General features: G+C 38.7%; 1 protein-coding gene across 4 annotated transcripts in view; it reads right to left on the bottom strand.

Annotated features, from left to right (window-relative positions):
• The window catches only part of AFG1L (AFG1 like ATPase), a 235383-nt gene extending 214954 nt beyond the window's left edge, over positions 1–20429 (bottom strand). Inside the window, exons 1-2 of one of the 4 annotated variants that reach the window (XM_064597957.1) lie at positions 20269–20429; positions 20049–20192 (exon numbers count right to left, since the gene is read on the bottom strand). In XM_064597957.1, coding sequence (XP_064454027.1) covers positions 20049–20184 — 136 coding nt within the window. In that variant the 5' untranslated portion in view covers positions 20185–20192; positions 20269–20429. The remainder of the gene's footprint in view (positions 1–20048; positions 20193–20268) is intronic. The other 3 variants (XM_064597959.1, XM_045865273.3, XM_064597958.1) reach the window with 3 other exon arrangements.
• Between the last annotated feature and the right edge of the window lie 1140 nt (positions 20430–21569).

Genomic DNA, 21569 nt, shown 5'->3' with positions numbered 1-21569 from the left:
CAAATGTTCATGGCAGCATTATTCGTATTAGCCAAAAAGTGGAAACAAGCCAAAAGCCCATCAACTGATGAAAAAAATATGGTATATCCATCAATACAGCCATAAGAAGGAATGAAGTACTGATACATACTACAACTTGGATAAACCTCAAAAACATTATGCTAAGTGAAAGAAGTCAAGAGAAGACCACGTGTTTTATGGTTCCATTTATATGAAATGTCAGTAGGCAAATCCATATAGACATAAAGTGAATTAGTGGTTGCCAAGGGCTGGGAGTGTGGAGAAGGGGGTAGGAGGGGAATAGGTAGTGACTGCTAACAAGTATTAGATAGTGGTGATAGCTCCACAATTTTGTAAATATGCTAAATATACTGAGTTGTATACTTTAACAGGGTGAATTTTATGGAATATGAATTATATAATTTTTTAATTAAAAAGTTCTAAAAAAATTCCAACAGGAATATTCCCAATACATACATATTAAAAAAAAAAAAAAAAAAAAAAAACTTGTTTCCAGTGTAATGTAAAGAACATCTCCCAATAAGCCCCACAACCCAATTTTAAAAGGGACAGAAGTGGGGCGCCTGGGTGGCTCAGTTGTTAAGTGTCTGCCTTCGGCTCAGGTCGTGATCCCAGGGTCCTGGGATCAAGCCCTGCACTGGGCTCCCGCTCCGCGGGAGGTCTGCTTCTCCCTCTCCCACTCCCCCTGCTTCTGTCCCCTCTCTTGCTAATGTCTCTCTCTCTCTGTCAAATAAATAAAATCTTTAAAAAAAAAAAAGAAGGGACAGAAGTGGGGCACCTGGGTGGCTCAGCTGGTTAAGCGGCTGACTCGATTTCAGCTCAGGCCATGATCTCAGGGTCATGAGATCAAGCCCCACATCAGGCTCCATGCTCACTGCAGAGTCTGCTTGAGATTCTCTCTCCCTCTGCCCCTCCCTCAACCCGCGCTCTCACTCTAATAAATAAAAGCTTTAAAATAAATAAGTAAATAAATAATAAAAAGGACAGAAGAGCATCAACAGGCACTTGACAAAAGAAGATATATGAACGGTAATAAACACATGAAAAATTGCTCAACATCTTTAGACATTACGTAGATGCAAATTTTTTTAAGTTCTTTTTTTTTTAAGCTAGCTCTGCACCCAACATGGGGCTCAAACTTACAACCCCAAGATCAAGAGTCACATGGTCTACCAACTGAGCTAGCCAGGTGCCCCAGTATATGCAATTTTAAGCCACAACAAGATACCATTTCCATTCACTCAAATGGTTAAAATTTAAAACCTTGACAACCCCAATTGTTGGTAAAGATACATAGCACATACACCTGGGTGGCTCAGTTGGTTAAGTGACTGCCTTCGGCTCAGGTCGTGATCCTGGAGTCCCGGGATCAAGTCCCACATCAGGCTCCCTGCTCGGCGGGGAGTCTGCTTTCCCTCTGACCCTCCCTTCCTCATGTGCTCTCTCTCTCATTCTCTCTCTCTCTCTCAAATAAATAAAATCTTTAAAAAAAAAAGATACATAGCACATAGAACATTCATACATTATTGAGAGTATGAAGAAATAAGATCACTTTAGACAACAGTTTGGCAGTTTCTTATAAAGTTAAGCTACACTCTCTATATGAACTAGAAATGCCATTCCTAGGTATATACCCAAGAGAAATGAAAACATATCCAAAAATAATTAATATAAGATTGTAGCAGCTGGAAACAACTCAAATGTCTATTGAAAGGAGAATGGAGGGCGCCTGGGTGGCTCAGTTCGTTAAGCGACTGCCTTCGGCTCAGGTCATGATCCTGGAGTCCCAGGATCAAGTCCCGCATCGGGCTCCCTGCTCAGCAGAGAGCCTGCTTCTCCCTCTAACCCTCCTCCCTCTCATGCTCTCTGTCTCTCATTCTCTCTCTCGCAAATAAATAATCTTAAAAAAAAAAATTTTTTTTTTAAAAAGAAAGGAGAATGGATAAACAAATTGTGGTATGTGCATATAAAGGAATACTACTCAACAAAAATTAACTCATGTGATTTCATGTTTTAGCAGTTTATCTGAAAAACATGTAAAGTCAAGGAAACCAGACACAAACAAATATATACTATATAATTCCATTTATGAATTCCAAGAACAGATAAAAGCACTGTGATAGAAAAATTAATCTATGGCAAAATTAATCTATGGTGATAGAAATCAGAACACAGATCACCTTTATAGGATATAAAAATGAATAAAAGGGCAGAATGAACTTTCTAGGGTGATGGAAACATTATCAGAAGTCGGCAAGCTATAGACCATGGGTGAAATCCAGCTCACTGCCTGTTTTTATAAATAAAAGTTTTACTGGAACACAGCCATGTTCATTTATATATTATCTATGGCTGCTTTTGCACAACAAGGGCAAGAAAAAAATGTGATAGAAACCCTACAGCCCACAAAGCATAAAATATTTACTATCTGACCCTTTACAGGGTAAGTATGTCAACCCCTATTCTGTATCTTCACTGAGTACAAGTAACAGTGAATACATTTACTAAAACTCATTGAATACATGTAAGATCTGTGCATTTCACTCTAGGTAGATTTTCCTTCACTTTTTTAAAAATCCCAACATATTTTTTTGAGGAAATTCCTAAACTGATTCTCAAATTTATATAGCAATGCACAGGACCTAGAATAGCCTACACCAGTGCTATACAAAAGAAATATAATGTGAACATATATAATTTAAATTTTTCTAAGAGCTACATTTTTTTAAAAGTTTTTTAAGGGTGTCTGGGTGGCCTAGTCGGTTAAGCATCTGCCTTCAGCTCAGGTCATGATCCCGGGGTCCTGGGATCCAGTCCCACATCAGGCTCTCTGCTCAGTGGGGAGTCAGCTTCTCCCTCTGCCCCTCCCCCTGCATCTTGTGCTCTCTCCCTCTCTCTCCTTCTCTCTCAAAAATAAATTTTAAAAATCGGGGCGCCTGGGTGGCTCAGTTGGTTAAGCAACTGCCTTCGGCTCAGGTCATGATCCTGGAGTCCCGGGATCGAGTCCCACGTCGGGCTCCCTGCTCAGCAGGGAGTCTGCCTCTCTCTCTGACCCTCCCCCCTCTCATGCTCTCTATCTCATTCTCTCTCTCAAATAAATAAATAAAATCTTTAAAAAAATAAAATAAAATAAAATAAATAAATTTTAAAAATCTTCAAAAAAATAAAATAAAAAGGTTTTTCAAAAACATGAAATAATTTTAATCATGTATTTTATTTAATCCAACATATCCAAAATATTTCAACCGTTAATTTTTCATAGATCTTTTGCATTTCTGCACACCTGTGAGTAGAGGCAGACAGCTTTTGTTCTAGAGAGTCTTTTAATAATAGTTGTTACTGTCTAGTATAATAATGTCTCCCTACAGGTCAAAAGCTAAGATTTGCTTGCAATACCCTTATAAAAGATAGGGTTTCCTAAGCTCAGGGTTCCTCAATTGTGAAACAAAATCACGGAGTATGCCGGCATCCACCTGGGCCAACCTCTGCATCACCCCCATGGGGCTTGAGGGGCAAGGGGAATGGAGGCAGACATGATACATCACCTGCTAGGCCATGAGTAATAAAATTCTTTGTCTCTGACCCAGGGTTTCACATCTTCTGCCAACATTCATGAAATCCTGACAAGCTAACATGATTCTTGAAAGCAGGATAAAATCTCAGATCCTTCACAGTTCTTGACATCAAGAACTGTAATCAACATGTACTCAGATTTTTACATTTTTAAAGATGTTATCTTTTTCATATTTTTTTCAGTATGTATTTTGCACTTAGACTATATCTCAATTTGGATGCTAAATTTTCACTGGAAATATTTAATATGTACTTAGGCTTCACAAAATCTACAGTCAAGAAAGTAGATTCATATTCCTGAGTTGTTCCAAGAATATTTATGTTAATAAAGAGGAAAGCTATGTAAGTATGAAGGCAGGAGATATGTGAGAAATCTCAGTACCTTCTGCTCAATTTTGCTGTGAACCTAAAACTGCTCTAAAAATAAAGTCTTTTTGGGCACCTGGGTAGCTCAGTTGTTAGGCGTCTGCCTTCAGCTCGGGTCATGATCCCAGGGTCCTGGGATCAAGCCCCACATCGGGCTCCCTACTCAGCGGGGAGCCTGCTTCTCCTTTTCCCACTCCCCCTACTTGTGTTCCCTCTCTTGCTGTTTCTCTCTCTGTCAAATAAATAAATAAAATCTTTATTTTATTTTTTTTAAGTCTTTAAAAAAAAACATTTTCCAATATCTGAATCAGGTATCCTTTTTAAAATTTGTATTTAACTAAAATTAAATATAATTTAAGATTTACTTTCCTAGTCACATTAGCCATATTTCAAGCACTCAATGTCCACGTGTGGCTAGTGGCTGTGATACCAGACAGCTTACTTAGGTCTAGTCAATCTTGAAAAAGAGTGAAGTTGGAGGACTCAAACAGATAGATATTAAAATTATAAAGCTAAAGAATTAGGGTACTGTGATATCAGCACAAAAATAGACCTAAGGAAAAAAAACAGAAACCCATATATATATATTGAGCAACTATTTTATATATTTATATATGTTATTACTATATTTTATATATTTATATATAAATACATAAATGTGTTTTTTATATATTTTTATATATCTATAGAGAGACAGCAACTATTACTTAATAGTTGTCTCTTCTGTATTTTCTACTATGCACATGTACTATTTTTATAATATTTATTTTTAAAAAGAAAAAATTAATCAAATACAAACCAGAGATATATATACAGTCACTGGATTTTTTTTTTAATTTTTTTTATTCTTATGTTAATCCCCATACATTACATCATTAGTTTTAGATGTAGTGTTCCATGATTCATTGTTTGTGCATAACACCCAGTGCTCCATGCAGAATGTGCCCTCCTCAATACCCATTACCAGGCTAACCCATCCTCCCACCCCCCTCCCCTCTAGAACCCTCAGTATGTTTTCAGAGTCCATCGTCTCTCATGGTTCGTCTACCCCTCCAATTTCCCCCGCTTCATTCTTCCCCTCCTGCTACCTTCTTCTTTTTTTTTTTTTCTTAACATATATTGCATTATTTGTTTCAGAGGTACAGATCTGAGATTCAACAGTCTTGCACAATTCACAGCGCTTACCAGAGCACATACCCTCCCCAGTGTCTATCACCCAGTCACCCCATCCCTCCCACCCCACCCCCCACTCCAGCAACCCTCAGTTTGTTTCCTGCCATTAAGAATTCCTCATATCAGTGAGGTCATATGATACATGTCTTTCTCTGTTTACAGTCACTGGATTTATGTCAAAGGTAATGCTGCAGTAGCCTGGTAAAAAGATACTCTATTCAAAAAATGTTCCAGGACAATGAATATCCACATGAAAAGAAAAAAATGAATCTTGACCCCAGTTTAACATAACATACAAGTAATCCAGATGAACCATGGATCTAAGTGTGAAAAGAAAAATAATAAAACTTCTAAAAGATATCAGAATACCCTCATGACCTTAAGGTAAGCAAAGATTTCTTAAACAGGATACAAAAAAAAAAAAGGTTGATAAATGGACATTACAATTAAGTACTTCTGTTCATAAAAAAAAAAACTAAAGTGCAAGCCACAGACCAGGAGAAAATACTTGCAATTTATACATCTGACAAAGGACTAATATCCAGAATATATAAAGAACTACAATTATTAATAGACCAAAAAGATGCATTAGGAAAATGGGCAGAACACTTGAAAAGGTGTGTCACAAAAGATTCTATCCAAGTGTCCTATAAATATGTAAAAAAAAAAAAAAGGTAGTCAACCTCAAAAGTCATCAGAGAAAAGCAAAATAAAACCACAATGAGACATCACTACACATTTAGTAGAGTGACTAAAATTAAAAAGAATACAAGTTTGCTTTTTTTTTTAAAGATTTTATTAATTTTTTTGACAGAGAGAGATATAACGAGAGCAGGAACACAAGCAGGGGGAGTGGGAGAGGGAGAAGCAGGCTTCCCGCAGAGCAGGGAGCCCGATGTGGGACTTGATCCCAGGACCCTGGGATCATGACCTGAGCCGAAGGCAGACGCTTAACGACTGAGCCACCCAGGTGCCCAGAATACAAGTATTGATGAGGACACATGGCAGCTGAAATCTCATACACCGCTAGTAGAAATATATTTTGATGTAATCATTTTGGAAAACTGGCCTTATCTACTAAAGATGAACATATATTGTATGATCCAGCAATTCTCAGGTATCTGCCCACCAGAAAGCATTTAGGTATGCACACCAAAATATATGTACAAACTTTCATAGCAGTAGCCAAAACTTGAATAACAACCTCAACACCTAAAACTGTAGAATGGATTTAAAAATCTGGTAGAATCTTTACATCAGTCAGAATGGCTAGCATCAAAATGATAGGAAATAAGCGTTGGCAAGGATGTGGAGAAAAAGGCACCCTCATGCACTGTTGGTGGGAATGTAAATTTGTGCGCCCACTGTGGGAAACATGGAGATAACGCAAAAGATTAAAAATAGAAATGCATACAATCCAGTAATTCCACTAGTGAATATTTACCCAAAGAAAACAAAAACACTAATTTGAAAAAATATATGCACCCCTAGTTTATTGCAGCATTATTTACAATAGCCAAGATATGGAGCAACCTAAGTGTCCATTAATAGATGAACAGATAAAAAAGATATGGTATTTATATACAATGGAATATTACTCAGCTATAAAAAAAGAATGAGATCTTGCCATTTGCAACAATATGGATGGACCCCAAGAGTATTATGCTAAGTGAAATAAGACAGACAGAAAGACGAATACCACAGGATTTCACTTATGTGTGAAATCTAAAAACCAAATGAACAACAACAACAATAAAGCAGAAACAGACCCATAAACGCAGAACAAACTGGTGGTTTCCAAAGGAAAGGGAGGTGGGCGACGGGCAAAATGGGTGAAGGGGATTGGGAGGTACAAGCTTCCAGTTACAGAACACAGAAATCATGGAAATGAAAGAGCATAGGGAATATAATCAACGGTACTGTAATAGCATTGTCTGGTGACCAATAGTAGCTATGCTTGTGGTGAGCACAGCATAACACATAGAGTTGTCCAATCACTATGGTGTACACCTGGAACCACTGTGACGTTGTATGCCAACTATACTGCAATTAAAAAAATAAAAGACCTTTAAGAAAACTGTGGTATAATTATACAATGTCATATTATAGTCAGCAAATGAATTAACTATTGCTATATGGAAAACATTGATGAACCTCACAAACATAATGTTAAGTGAAATAAGCCAGAATCATGATTCTATTTACATAAAATTTAAAAACAGGCAAAATAAATTAATAGTAATATATATCAGGATGTTGATTACCATTGCAAGTAAAGGGCTAGCGACTCAGAGGGTGCACAACAGTTGCCTCCGGCACTAAAAATGTTCTATTTCTTGATTTAGGTTGTATTTACACAGATCTATTCTCTTTACAAAAATTCAGCAGGCTTTACAATTATCATGTGTACTTTTCTAAATGAATATTATACCTCAATAACTTTTTAATTTTTTTAAAAAAGATTTTATTTATTTATTTGGGGGAGAGAGAGACATAGACGAGAGCATGAGTGAGGGGAGGGGCAATGGGAGAGAGAGAAGCAGGCTCCCCGCTGAGCAGGGAGCCCAATTGGGGCTCAATCCCAGGACCCTGGGGATCATGACCTGAGCCAAAGGCAGGCACACCACAACTTCTTAATTTTTTGAGTATACTTAATAGTTGTCTCTTCTGTATTTTCTACTATGCACATGTACTATTTTTATAATACTTATTTTTAAAAAGAAAAAATCAATCAAATACAAATTGGAGAGATCTGTCTTAACAGCCCTAGGAGTCTTAAGGTGAGACATAAATATAATAGGACACAGGAAAGGTAACCTACAACACTCCTCTAGCCAGATATATCTGAAGGAATATATTGAGATATGGGGGCCATATTTTCAGAGCGACATTCAGAAAGTAGATTGTAATCTAAAGAAGGGAAGTAGTTCTAGGGATCTAGAAACCACGTCATGAGATTTGACTAACAGGACAGGGACAGCCGACACTGAGAAGAGACATAGTAACAATATCCCAGCACCCTATGTCTAGCATATAGAGGGCACCAAGAAACATTTGGGGAATAAATGAATGAATTGAAGAAATCTAAGTCTTTAATGTTTGAAAGGTTGTCAAATGGAATTAGGATAAGGATGATGAATGAATGAATAAATGAGTAAATAAGTAAATGATATTATCAGTCTTGATATGTTTAAAGAACTGTCATGTGCAGTCAGGACTAGAGTTATATATGCTGTGCCTGAGCAAAATTTCAAGATGAATGGAAAGAACGTAAAAAAAAGCTCGAATTTCTTTCTACTTAAGAATATTCTAGGGCTGCTCAGTCTGAAGAGCACGAGACTCTTAATCTCAGGGTCGTGAGTTCAAGCCCCATGCTGGGTGTAGAGATTATTTAAAATAAGTAAATAAAATTTTAAAAAATAATAATAATTTTCTAACCTATAGGGCAGCCAAAAATGGAAGAAACAGGTAAGGCAGAAAGTACATGCCTTTCTAACACCGTCTGACTACATGACCCAGAGGTCCTCTTCAGTTCTAATATTCTTTGATTCTATAAAATATTATCTTTATATCTTTCTGCACAGCAAATAATTCACATATACTTGAGTTACTTTTGAAAACAGTATCAATTTCTTACTAAATGAAGATATTTTACTTGTGTACTATAAATCAAAGTTCAACAGCTTTCTTTGAAACATCATGACAAAGAACCTCTAGGTATTCAGAATATCTAGAGAAAAGGTAGTTAAATCCAGGAGAACAAAAACCATCACTGGTTACCTACAGAGGCCCTCTGCACAATCTTAAAGAAAAAAATCAAAACTGCATTTTCTAGAATTCAAAGCACTGAAATCAGACTGGGTCCTTTGCCATTAATTTAATGAATCCTCCCCAAAGTTAAAATTACTTCAGTAATTCTGTATAGAGTTGAATTCATTCCATTTCTACTCACTGACTAGAATCTACCAACTCTGGCATTTTAATAATATTTCAATTACTCTTAGCATAGCTCCACATTTATATGACAATTCTTATAGTTTTCAAAGTGCTTTCTCACATAATAACTTATTTGAGCCTCATAAATGACCTGCAAGGAAGGTAGAGTTAGGATAATTAATCCCATTTCTACAGATGAGCAAATGGAAAATGCCAAATTAAATGGCTGTCCCAATACGCTCAATGAAACCAAAATCATAATCTAGTCTTTGCAGGTCACATTTCATTATTCATCTGGTATCCCATATGTTCATCAGTCTTAAGATAGAACTGATCAAAATTCTTCAAAGTAACAGTTACGGAATAAAAGGAGGTTCACGTCTTCACAAAGAGGAAGAAGATTGTTGCCAAAAAGAACACATGCTTAGTTAAATGAAATCAAAACTATATAAGGAATTTAGATTTCCAGTTTAAAATGTTTACCCAACTGCTGTGAGAAAAATGCACAATCAGGAAAAGCACATTTAATATTTCTAAAGGGCTGGATTAAAATTTCAGCTGTAAGCTTCATTACTGTAATTAGATTTTTAATGCATATTTATTAAACATCCATTCAAATACTGTGTTCACAATTATTCATGAGTTATTTGTACATTTGTGTTGATTTTAACAAACTGTAAACAGTGGCCACTGACCAGAAATGTTCTCCTACAACGACAGTAGCCCATACTAAGGTCATAGGCAGCCCATTTATGCTCTATTATGTTCTAATCATATCCCAAATATAAATATTCAGCTGTTTTTTTGAAAACTGCAATGGTCATCAATGACCCAAAAAGTCAGACTTACCAGTGACATTAAAGACCTATGTTTGATTCAGTGATGAATAAACAAAGTGCAGAATAGAAGAAAATCAAATCTTAATTAAACTCTTTCTTTAGAAAAACAACATAAGCCATCATCAAGGAATGCATCACAAGATGATTTACTTTATTTATAAAAGGCTGATTTGGGGGCTTTAAAAGGGTGCTTTTGATTTAAATAGAAAAATTATGAAAATTAAAACTAAATGCTTGCTGGTTATCATTCTTTTCCTTTAAAAGCTGGTTAATCTTAATGTGCCAGTGTATAACTTTACAAAAGGAAAAAACAGTACTTTAAATTTCATGATAACAAATCAGTAAAATACCGCCTAAAAATCTGAATAAAGCTATTCTGAAGTAATTATAGGCATGGCCTAGCATACTGAGTAACTCCTTAATATTCACCCTGTTCATTCACTATTTAATAATGAGATCTAAGGAATCTATTTTCTTTCAAGTGCTAAAGAAAAATAACATTTTTAAAGTTCATTTACTTAAATTTTATATACTCATACACATAAGAATTTTTTAATGGAATCTACGTGGTTTACATTTGAGATATAGTTGCATTATGAAGCTATGAAGGAACTACTCTAAGAATTACATATTCAGGCTTTAAAAGTTGTTGAAAACTGCTACCCGGTCAAGAATATGGATAGATGCATTGAAAAGTAACTCCTAGAATAGGCTCAATGAAGAGAAGAAATAAGGGAGCACGAGCAGGACACTGAACAAAAGCTATGAAAAAGATTCTGGAGATTAAATATCAAGAACCTCCAGGACAGTAGATGCAGAAATGGGACCTCAATCGAGGACCTTAGGTAAGGAAGACATAACGTAGCAGGAAGAACAGACGTATCGAAAAGGCTTTTTAAGAGAGAAATTAGAATAAATCTTAGTTACAGGTCAGTGAAAAATATGAGTGACCTAGGAAAACAAGTGTTAGATATATTCAAGCAGAGGCTAGATCACTTGTCAGAGAATTTATAGATGGAACATATTACTACACTGGGCCCAAGGCTGAACTTCCAGTTTCTAGAATCTTAACACCTACTATTTCTGTGGTACTTTTAGTAAAAAGGCAAATCAAAAGAATAGTTATACCCCCATTTAAATACTATTCTCTTAAACAAAGAAAATGAAGCTCTTGAGGTGTAAAGCAGTGCTAATCTACAGATCAATCACCCATTTCTGGACCTCTTACATTCCTTCCTATCAGTTCTATTCTTAGACCCACCCTTTGTTATCTGCCCCTCCCTCCCCTGGAACAATGTCTAGGGCACCAGCTTTGCCTATGTAATAAGCTGTGCTTTTCAAAAACTAATTGGAAAAAAACATTATCATGAAGTTATCAGTCTCAGGAGTAGGCATGAACATTCTTTTCTAATATAATAGATGTTAATGAAAATCCAAGAAACATGAAGTTTCATATAAGCATATTCATCTAATTGGGTAGTAAAGTCCAAAGCCCATTTTCTTAATCACTAATATATACTACCAATAAATTATATGAATTCATATGGCTGAGGTACATTAGTTCTCATATTAATGCCTAATTGAGATCTCCTGTATACACATAGTAAAGAGGTTGTGGAACCAAGGGTGAACATGAGTCATCATTTAATAAAGACACCTAAAAATACAACATTGAGATACAAAAAGAAACTATGGGAAAAAAAATCACGAGATGTGGCTCTCACAGTACCTTGCCTCCATGAAACAATTTATTTAAGGCTAGCTTAAATAAAATAGAATTTTCATATACACTAATGTTCAGTTTCAGAAAACCTAGAAACATTCTCCTCTTTGGTTCCTCTTCTAGTTTTCCTATGACCTCTCTTAATGATCTCCGACAAGGTCATGTTCATATCACAAAATGTCAATTTTCCCAAGGACTCACTGTCAGTGTCTTCTCCTTTTCTCTCTACAAATATACCCAGGCTAGTTCCTTCATTCTCATGGCTCTCAACACCTCATATTTCCTTTCTTAATCTCAGACCCACATATTTCCTACAACTAATTAAATTTATTTATCCAGAACTGTCATAACCACCTCAAATTTAACAAGTCCAAAAAGGAATCGCTGCCTAAAATGCCTCTGGCCCTACTTTCTGTGTGTTTATTTACCCTGACGGATGGTGATGCCATCAAATTACCCAAACTAGGAAACCTAAGTTGATCCTAACTCTTCTCTTTCCTTGTCTCACCCAAAGCCTGGCAATTCCACCAAAGAACTGTCTCTGAATCCCCTCCCTTGCTGCCCTACTTCCCACCTTACCACAGCAGTAATTCAGGCTATGAACCGTTCTCTCCAGAACTACAACTTCCTCCTAAATCACCACTGAGCTTCCAGTATTCCCCACCCACGGCATTTCCAATCCGCTCTTCAGGCAGCAATAAGAATAATCATGCTAAAACCGATACAACTTTTCTTCTTATAAAACCTCCACCAGCATCCTGCTGAGCCTAGATGTCTTCGCACACTATACAGGACTTTTAACCAGATCCAGGCCACCTTCCCAGCTTCATTTCTAGCTGCTCTCCCTGAGGGCCCATAATCCAATAAGGGCCATGTACAACCCACTTCAACGCTTGTGCTACAACACTCTCCCCTCTCCAGAGCTGCTTTCACCTCCATAGTCCTGCAACACTTAAGATGAGCCTAAATGATGGGTTATTAATGTCTATTGTTATATTAGCCTGGGTGGCTCAGTCAGTTAAGCGTCTGCCTTCGGCTTGGGATGTGATCCCAGGGTCCTGGGATCGAGCCCCGCATCGGGCTCCCTGCTCAACGGAGAGCCTGCTTCTCCCTCTCCCTCTGCCTGCTGCTCTGCCTACTTGTGCTCTCTTGCTCTGTCAAATAAATAAAATCTTTAGGGCACCTGGGTGGCTCAGTTGGTTAAGCGACTGCCTTCGGCTCAGGTCATGATCCTGGAGTCCTGGGATCGAGTCCCGCATCGGGCTCCCTGCTCAGCAGGGAGTCTGCTTCTCCCTCTGACCCTCCTCCCTCTCATGCTCTCTGTATCTCATTCTCTCTGTCTCAAATAAATAAATAAAATCTTTAAAAAAATAAATAAATAAATAAATAAATAAATAAATAAATAAAATCTTTAACCAAAAAAAAAAAAAAAAAAAGGAGCCAGAAGACAATGGTTAAGTTTGTGGTTCTGGAGCAAAAAATGCCTGGGTTCACATCCCAGTTGGGTGGTCATGCCCGTTTATCCATCTATGAGATAGAGTTAACAAGTAATTTTACAGGGTTTTTATGAAGATTAAATTATGAGAGAAAGAAACTGCTAGCAGATCGCTTGGAACATAGAAAAGGCTCGATAAATGTTAGCTATTATAATATCATCGCTCTTCCAAGACTGTGAGCTATTCAAGGGCTGGGACTCAATTTCATTCACTTCCCCTACCACCACCACCACCCCCACCCCCACCACCCCTACCCACCCACACACTTAATACAAGGCTTCAACTGAATTAGCAAATTTGAGGCATTTTCCACCCACACCATGGCCATTCTAATCTCTAAAAAAATGTTTCCCCTTAACCATTTGGAGGTTGAACAACCATTACATTAAACAAAGATACACTTAGATCTAAAAGAAAACAGGCAATAAAATAAAAATTGAGCATCTATACTTAAATTACAATATGATACCAAATTTTCAATTTAAGTATTTTTTTTAAAAGATTTTACTTCTCTATTTGACAGAGAGCACGTGTGCTTCGCGCACAAGCAGGCACAGCAGCAGCAGAGGCAGAGGGAGAAGCAGGCTCCCCCCTGAGCAAGGAGCCCAACTGGGGCCAGCCCAACCGACTGAGCCATCCAGGCGCCCCTCAATTCAAATTTTAATAAACTAATGGAAATACACATCCCAAAAAGGAATTCATAATGTTCTATCTCCTAAGGAATTTAAAGTTAGGCAATCAGGTAGGCTGATTTGGATGAAGAGCATTTTAGGACCCCTAAATTCTTCATAGCTCAGCTTCCCAAACATCTTGGAGCCAGGGCTGGCCCTAAAGCTTAGATGAGACATAAAAACAAAGAACATGCTCTTCCTTTCCCTTCATTCCTTTCCTTGGTCTATTTCCTTCTTCTATTTAACACTAAGTCAATGCTGGGGCACCTGGGTGGCTCAGTCGTTAAGCATCTGCCTTCGGCTCAGGTCATGATCCCAGGGTCCTGGGATCAAGCTCTGCAGGAAGCCTGCTTCTCCCTCTCCCACTCCCCCAGCTTGTGTTCCTGCTCTCGCTCTCTCTGTCAAATAAATAAATAAAATCTTTAAAAAAAAAAAAACATTAAGTCAATGCTTCCAGCACATTACAGGGTAGTAAAAAGTAGACTTGAAAAGGTGAAAAAAATGCAAATATAAATGTAAACAGTAAATACCCCCCCGCCCAAAATTGAGGGATACAAGACCCATTTTAAAATAGGGCTCCTGGGTGGCTCAGTCGTTAAGCGCCTGCCTTCGGCTCAGGTCATGATCCCAGGATCTTGGGATCGAGCCCCGCATGGGGCTCCCTGCTTTGCAGGAAGCCTGCTTCTCCCTCCCCCGCTCCCTCTGCTTGTGTTCCCTCTCTTGCTGTGTCTCTCTCGGTCAAATAAATATATAAATCTTAAAAAATAAAATAAAATTGGGACTCTAAATACGGAAAAGCATTTCAACTTAAATTTTCTTTTCATTTAAAGAGAGGGAGGGAGCACCTTTAGTTACAATTAAATCGACCTCTACCTTAACTGTATTTTCATTAAATCTCTACCCACAAAACCGGCTAAATGTTGAGTATAGGAGGCAGTATTATAACAAGCCAAGTTCACCTGTCCAATGCTCGGCAAAGACCACCACTGAGATACCAAGTATGTAGCAAGGAAAGGGTTTATTAGAGATGTGGCCAAACAAGGAGACAGGATGGCAAGCCACCTCTCCGGAGGAGGAAAGACAGGGAAATCTAAAGGCAAAGGAAAAAAGGTCTGGGTAAAAAGTTGCACCTGCACTTTTTAGTCTACAACTGCAATTGGTCCCAGGGTCCTGGGATGGAGCCCCACATCGGGCTCCCTGCTCTGCAGGAAATCTGCTTCTCCCTCTGCTCCTCCTCCCACTCGTTCTCTCAATCTCTCAATTTCTCTCTCAAATAAATACATAAATCTTTTTTTTTTAAGTGTTTTTGACAACTTCTGAGGCCTTCTCTGAATGGCATGGAAAAGCTTCAACACAATTTGTAAAGGTGTCTACAAATACTAAGAAATATTGAAAATTACCTTTTTTTTGGCATAATAGTAAAGTCTACCTGCTGGTTTTCTCCAAGTTCAGTACCTCTAAGTTGTATACCTTTTAGAGCTGGTGGGGGCCAGTCTTAGGATGGCTTTTAGCACAAACGTCACATTTTTGAAGAGTGCTCTAAAAATTGGGACCCACAATATACTTCTGGATCCACTTAAGAGTAGTATCTTAGGGGCGCCTGGGTGGCTCAGTTGGTTAAGCGACTGCCTTCAGCTCAGGTCATGATCCTGGAGTCCCGGGATCGAGTCCCGCATGCTTGGCAGGGAGTCTGCTTCTCCCTCTGACCCTCCTCCCTCTCATGCTCTCTGTCTCTCATTCTCTCTCTCTCAAATAAATAAATAAAATCTTAAAAAAAAAAAAAAAGAGTAGTATCTTAATCATAAGGGGTGCTTTGGTGAATATGGTTAATCATTTCTTCCATAAGATGTTCTGGGGTAAGGATTCATCTTAGTTCCAAACGGCTTTAGTGCCAACATGGTGTCCAAATTCCTGTTCCAAAAAAAAAAAAAAAAAAATTCCCATATCTTAGCTATTTTGAGGTCCTCCCAGGAATACTGGGTTGATATTTAGTTAAGCCCATATCTGGCATTAAAGTCATTATAGAAGATTTTTGGAGTCTTTGCCAAATTGGCAGCTTAATCTATCCATTGTTCCCTTGACCAATCAGTCCAATTTCTGGTGTCCTCAGCAATGGACAATAGCTGATGGGTCACCATTGCATCCAGCTCTTCATTGTCTTCAATCCATAAAACTGTTCCCATCCATAAACATATCTCCATTAGGAGTGAAAGACTCTCAGCTGTAGGAATGCTTCCAACAGTCCTCAACTCTCAGACACTATCAGGATTGTCTTGACTGAAGACAGCTGCCTTGCCAAGGGTAAGCCCTCTTTCCAAGTGGTCATGTCCAATCACTATTATAAAAGTCCAGCCCTTTTGTCTCAATTTAGGATGGGTCTGAAGGATAATTCAATTTTTGAAACTCCTCAAGAGAATCAGTTAAGGCTTCTGTTGATATTATATCGCTGCTCAACTTCTGCCTCATTTATGCTCCCTTCTCTTCTTCCAGTGTTGATCACTAATAAACTTCTTTATATACTAATCTCCATAATTTTAGTCTCCACAAAATTCCCTTCCAAAAATTCCCTTCTTACAAACCTTCTAAAACTTTACTTCTCACAACAACTTCTCACAACAATTTTACTTTTCACATTCAGATTTTGTCCTGAGTTTTCCCTCTTTAGGTAACCCAGCTAACTTTCCTTGCATATAGAGTTGTTACCCTTATTATTTCCAGTAGTCTTAATTACATTTATTAAAATTATTTACATCCGTTTATTTGTTCTTAGACTGCCCATAAAACTTAATAAGAAAGTTCTAAGGTTTTTTTTTTCTTTTCTAACAAATTTTGCAATGGAGATAACATGAATTTATTTGACTTTCAATAAAGACAGGCAGAATAAAACCTTTACATTTAATGTTGCTAATTCTAAAGACATGTCCATTTTAATTAAACCAATAACCTTGAATTAGCCTTAATACTGAATATTTTCCAAGATCATGTGAACTTAAAAAACAGCTGGGTTAGTTTCCATCTTTCTCAGTTTTAGAATGCCCAGTTCTTACAAGTTCTTGCCTTTAAACCAACTAAATAGAGTTCTTTTACAAAATTAATTTTAGCAATAACATCCAGAGGTAGAGAAAATATCTCACATTTACAACATACATGGACACACAAATACACAAGATGCAAACAAAACCTTAACGGCCCAATTTCCAAATATCTGCCTTTCCCAACACAAATCTAATGGCAAGATGGTATTATAATTAATGGATGTGGCCAAGCAGTGTTGCCAAAAAAGACTGCCCAATTTTGAAGAATACAGCCCAAAGGCTTCATGTGGGGATGAAACTGTCATTTCCCATTTTCCAATTAGAACACAGCTTGTTTTATTCAAATATACCAAAAGCTGCAGCAACAACAACAACAACAAAATGAAGCCCAGAGTACCTCCGTGAACATCAGTTCCTCCCCAAAAGTTGGGGCTTCACAGACTGAACCAAATGGCTTCCTAGTCAAGCCTTTTCTTAGGAAAAGGAGGCTAAGAGAACCAAACTGCACTATTTGGAGGCAACCGAATGGGAGGAAGAAATCTGAGAGCCAAACCAAACAGAAGGAAGAAATAAGCTCACACGCCATCACACATGAACTACTACTCACCAAGAGACATCTGTCCAAACTGAATCCAAGAAAATATTTCCTTGCCACAAAGGTTAAATTAGGTGCCGAAAGTCAAAGGTACCCAGTTGGGGTGGGGACTCAGGGACAGTCCCTAGGGCAAAGAACCTCGGCAGCTGCTTCGACTTGTCACCAGGCCCCCATCACCAACTGGGGGCCAACAAACCACCCACAGGCAGGCAAAGAACTCCTAGCTAGCTTGCCAAAACTGTAACAAAACCCAAGTTTGGCTGTCCAATGTGCAGCAAAGACAATCAATGAGAATCAAGTAGGCAGCAGGAAAAGGGTTTACTAGAGAGGCAGCCAAATGAGAAGATGGGAGAACAAGCCTCAAATCCACCTCTCCGAAGGAGGAGGAAAATTTAAAGGCAAATGAAAAAGGTCTGGAGGGAAAGTTGCAGCTGTGCTTATCAGTCTGCAGCTGCAATTAGTCCCATTAACCCTTTGGTTTCTAGTGAGTTTTGAAATTCTAAGAGATAATTCTGAATGCAATAATATCTTGATTTAATTTTTAAAAAATATGAGTACAGGTTAATAGCAAAGCCTTTATGGTCAGATGTAAATCCAAGTATACCCTTTACTTGAAGCCAAAAGTTCTGACACTTAACTAGCTGTATAACTTCTGCAACCTTGGATTCATCAACCCCAAAATGAGGATAGTAAGAATTAAATAAGATAAAGTATGTAGAAAGCACTTTGCGTACTACATGGCACAGAATAAGCATTCAGTAAATCTTATGTTATTACGATGATGTTCCTTAAATCTTAAATTTTCATAAATTATGGTATATGCATTGAATAAAATTCTATTTTAACCATTTAGAATGAGGTAGTTCTGGGTGCCTGGGTGGCTCAGTTGGTTAAGCGACTGCCTTTGGCTCAGGTCATGATCCTGGAGTCCCTGGATTGAGTCGCGCATCGGACTCCCTGCTCGGCAGGGAGTCTGCTTCTCCCTCTGACCCTCCCCCTTCTCACGCTCTCTCTCTCTCTCAAATAAATAAATAAAATCTTTTAAAAAAATAAAATAAAATAAAATAAAATAAAATAAAATGAGGTAGTTCTAGAGGCGCCTGGGTGGCTCAGTCGGTTAAGCAACTGCCTTTGGCTCAGGTCATGATCCTGGGGTCCTGGGATGGAGCCCGGCATCAGACTCCCTGCTTTGCAGAGAGCCTACTTCTCCTTCTCCCTCTGCCTGCCACTCCCCCTGCTTGTGCTCTTTCTCTATCAAATTAATTAATTAATTTACTTTTAAAAAATAAAATAAGGCAGTTCTATATGTATTAATATGTAATGACTTCCAAAATATACTAAACAAAACAAAACAAAAAGGTACAGGAGGATATGTATGTTACCACATTTTTTTTAAATATAGACGCTTACATATACACATACATGTTTTTTCATACACATAATGACCCGAAGAATACATAAGAAACTAGTATTAGAGGTTGCCTCTAGGGAGGAAAACTAAGTGGCTAAGGGATAGGGGGTGGAACATTTTACCATATTTTTTCTTGTATCATTTGCTTTTATTACCTATTTCATAAATTAAAAAAAAAATAAAATATATATTATGACCCAACCCTTACACTACCAAAATATTCCATCCACATAGTAAGTGAATTATGCTAAACTTTGCAGAAGAACCTAAGGTGACTTAATCAGAGTTCTAGTATTAATTTCAACTCTATTGGTGGTAATAATTAAAGACTGATAAGGTTTTAGCTAGGTAAGCCAATGAGAATCAATTTATTAAGACACAGAAGAAGGGGTGCTTGGAGATAAGAAAAAAAAAACAAGTATGTGGAGGGAAAAGACAATAAGAATAACTTCATTCATTCATTCAGGAAATACACCTTAACCATCAGGCACCAAACACTGTGCCAAGTGCTGAGGAAACAAGACACCTGGTCCTTGCTTTTGAGTAGCCCGCAGTTTAATGGGAGTATATGAATATAGCAGCAAAATCAGCACTCCTGAAGACTTAGTTACTCATAATATATGATCATTCACTCACGAACATGTAACAGTTTGAATGAATGAATGGAGCAAGCCCAGGGACAAAATCCACCCCATTGAAGCCTCTAGTGACTTGAATAAGAATTGTTTCCTCAGACTGAGAATACTTGCACACTTGCGTTCCCAGAATCCCGAGAGCCAGCTTGGCCCGCAGAAAAAGTCCGAGGTTTGGCTTTTAGATGCAGTTCCGGGTCACCGGTCTAGAAAGCAAGGAAGGCGCAAGTATAAGGGTCCCCAGCCCCCTATCCCACATTTGCATCCCTTCAGCCAGGCACTCCTACACCTGGGCTCACCTAGTGTTAACTCTAACAGCCTGAACAGACCAAACTCTTAGTCGACCTCTGACCTCAAAATGAAAGTCGCCCTGGGTCAGCTTCCTCAAGGCTCAGGGCTCCTTCACGAGCAGCCAGACAAGGACAAGAGAGGCTGAAACTCCTCTCCAAGGGCCCCTAGCTCCTTAAATCGTGAAACCAGGAGGCAACTGGGAGAAACAGAGTAGGGACGGTGACTGACCGGAGACTTCCCCGGTCATATGCAGTCGGCTCGGCCTACTCAGGGCACAGTCACTGACCTTTCCAAAAGGTAGTTCCTGGGGCGGTGGCCGGAGGGGCGAGAGCAGCAGCCCAGGCCCGGCACCCAACACATCTCCCTCTCAGCCGGCTCTGCACTAAGCGCAGGGTAACCAAGGGCGACCAGGAGGCCGCCATCTTGAGCTCTGTACAAGGGAAGAAGAAAACTTTATTGAAACCCAAAAGAAAAACGGCGGCACAAACAAATGAAGCGGTGCTCACATAAGGCTACGCCGGAGAGAACGAAAGAGAGCCACAGGAAGAACGCGACCTCCACCAGCGACAGAGCTGGCTAGACTCCGGGGCCCTTCCGTCCTTCCGGGTGCCTCCAGCCGGAACTACGACTCCCGGCATGCAGTGCGGCAGCGCGGGGGCGCCGGAGGCAAAGGATGGGCTCGGGAGGAGCGCAATCCTGCGCCCAGTGCCGGCCCACTTTCGCGGCACAGGATCCCGAAATGATTCGGGGAATTGTAACGGGATTATGATGTGTAGTCACGGAACCACCCCTGAGTCTTCTCGGTTTAAGTACCTGACCGAGATTTCGAGACCTAAATAAAATGCAGGTGACCCAGTGGGCACTCATATTTTAACGAAATATTGACGTTACCTACCTGGTCACACTCCCTAAATGGTAGCCCTAATTGTTTTGCCTCCAGCGTCCAACTCATCTTTGGCAGAGTACCTGAAATGTGCTCCTTCCACTTTTACTTTCTATATTTGAATAGCATAAATCATTTTCAATATGGCATACATTCAAATGTTTTGAAAGAATTTGTAACTGTCATGGGAAAACCAATGACCCAGGATGGACAATTAGTGGATGGAGTGGCCATGGGATAGTGTATCCAAAAACGAATTTCTAAGTGGTTGCCCTAATTTGATTAAACAAAAAATGTTTGAGTTATTATAAGTGCATTAAGAATACAAACTGCTGTCCAGAAGAGGCGGGCAATCCCCAGGAGGGATGAAAAAAGCAACAAAAGATTCTACCACATGTTGTGGAATCAATGAAAGGAGAGCACTTTGGCTGGGAAATCAGGAAGGCCTTCTGGAAGCTTTACTTTTAACAGGAGATGAAGACCTTCCAAGAACAGGAAATAGAACTAAGGCAGGCAGGAAGAAAGTCTGAATTATAGGAAGGACAAAGCCACATTTCAGATGAGTGAAAATTAAAACAACTACCCTAGAAAGCATTCCAGGAAGTTAAGCAGTTTGTCCACAATAGAAAATTCCAAAGAAACAGAAAAAGAGAGCATAGCATGGTATAATTTGGAGACTCTCTACTGTCAAATTATTTATGAAAAAGTTATTTTGATTGTATCTGTCAAAATAAGTCAATTTACACTATTTTCTATCTTTAATTCTATTGTCTGACATGACTATTCCTCCATACTACAGTGAATGTTTCTTTATTTCATTTAATGTTATTAATTTGGGGTGTGACACCTTATGAAAAACCTTTTGAAAAGATTGAACTAGGGCGCCTGGGTGGCTCAGATGGTTAAGCGTCTGCCTTCGGCTCA

This window comes from Mirounga angustirostris, unplaced genomic scaffold, assembly GCF_029215605.1.
Source record: "Mirounga angustirostris isolate CCGP_5_RB_7025 unplaced genomic scaffold, mMirAng1.0.hap1 SCAF_8, whole genome shotgun sequence".
NCBI lineage: Eukaryota > Metazoa > Chordata > Mammalia > Carnivora > Phocidae > Mirounga > Mirounga angustirostris.
Note: the sequence above shows the minus strand (reverse complement) of the source record. Positions and strands in the feature narration are given on the sequence as shown.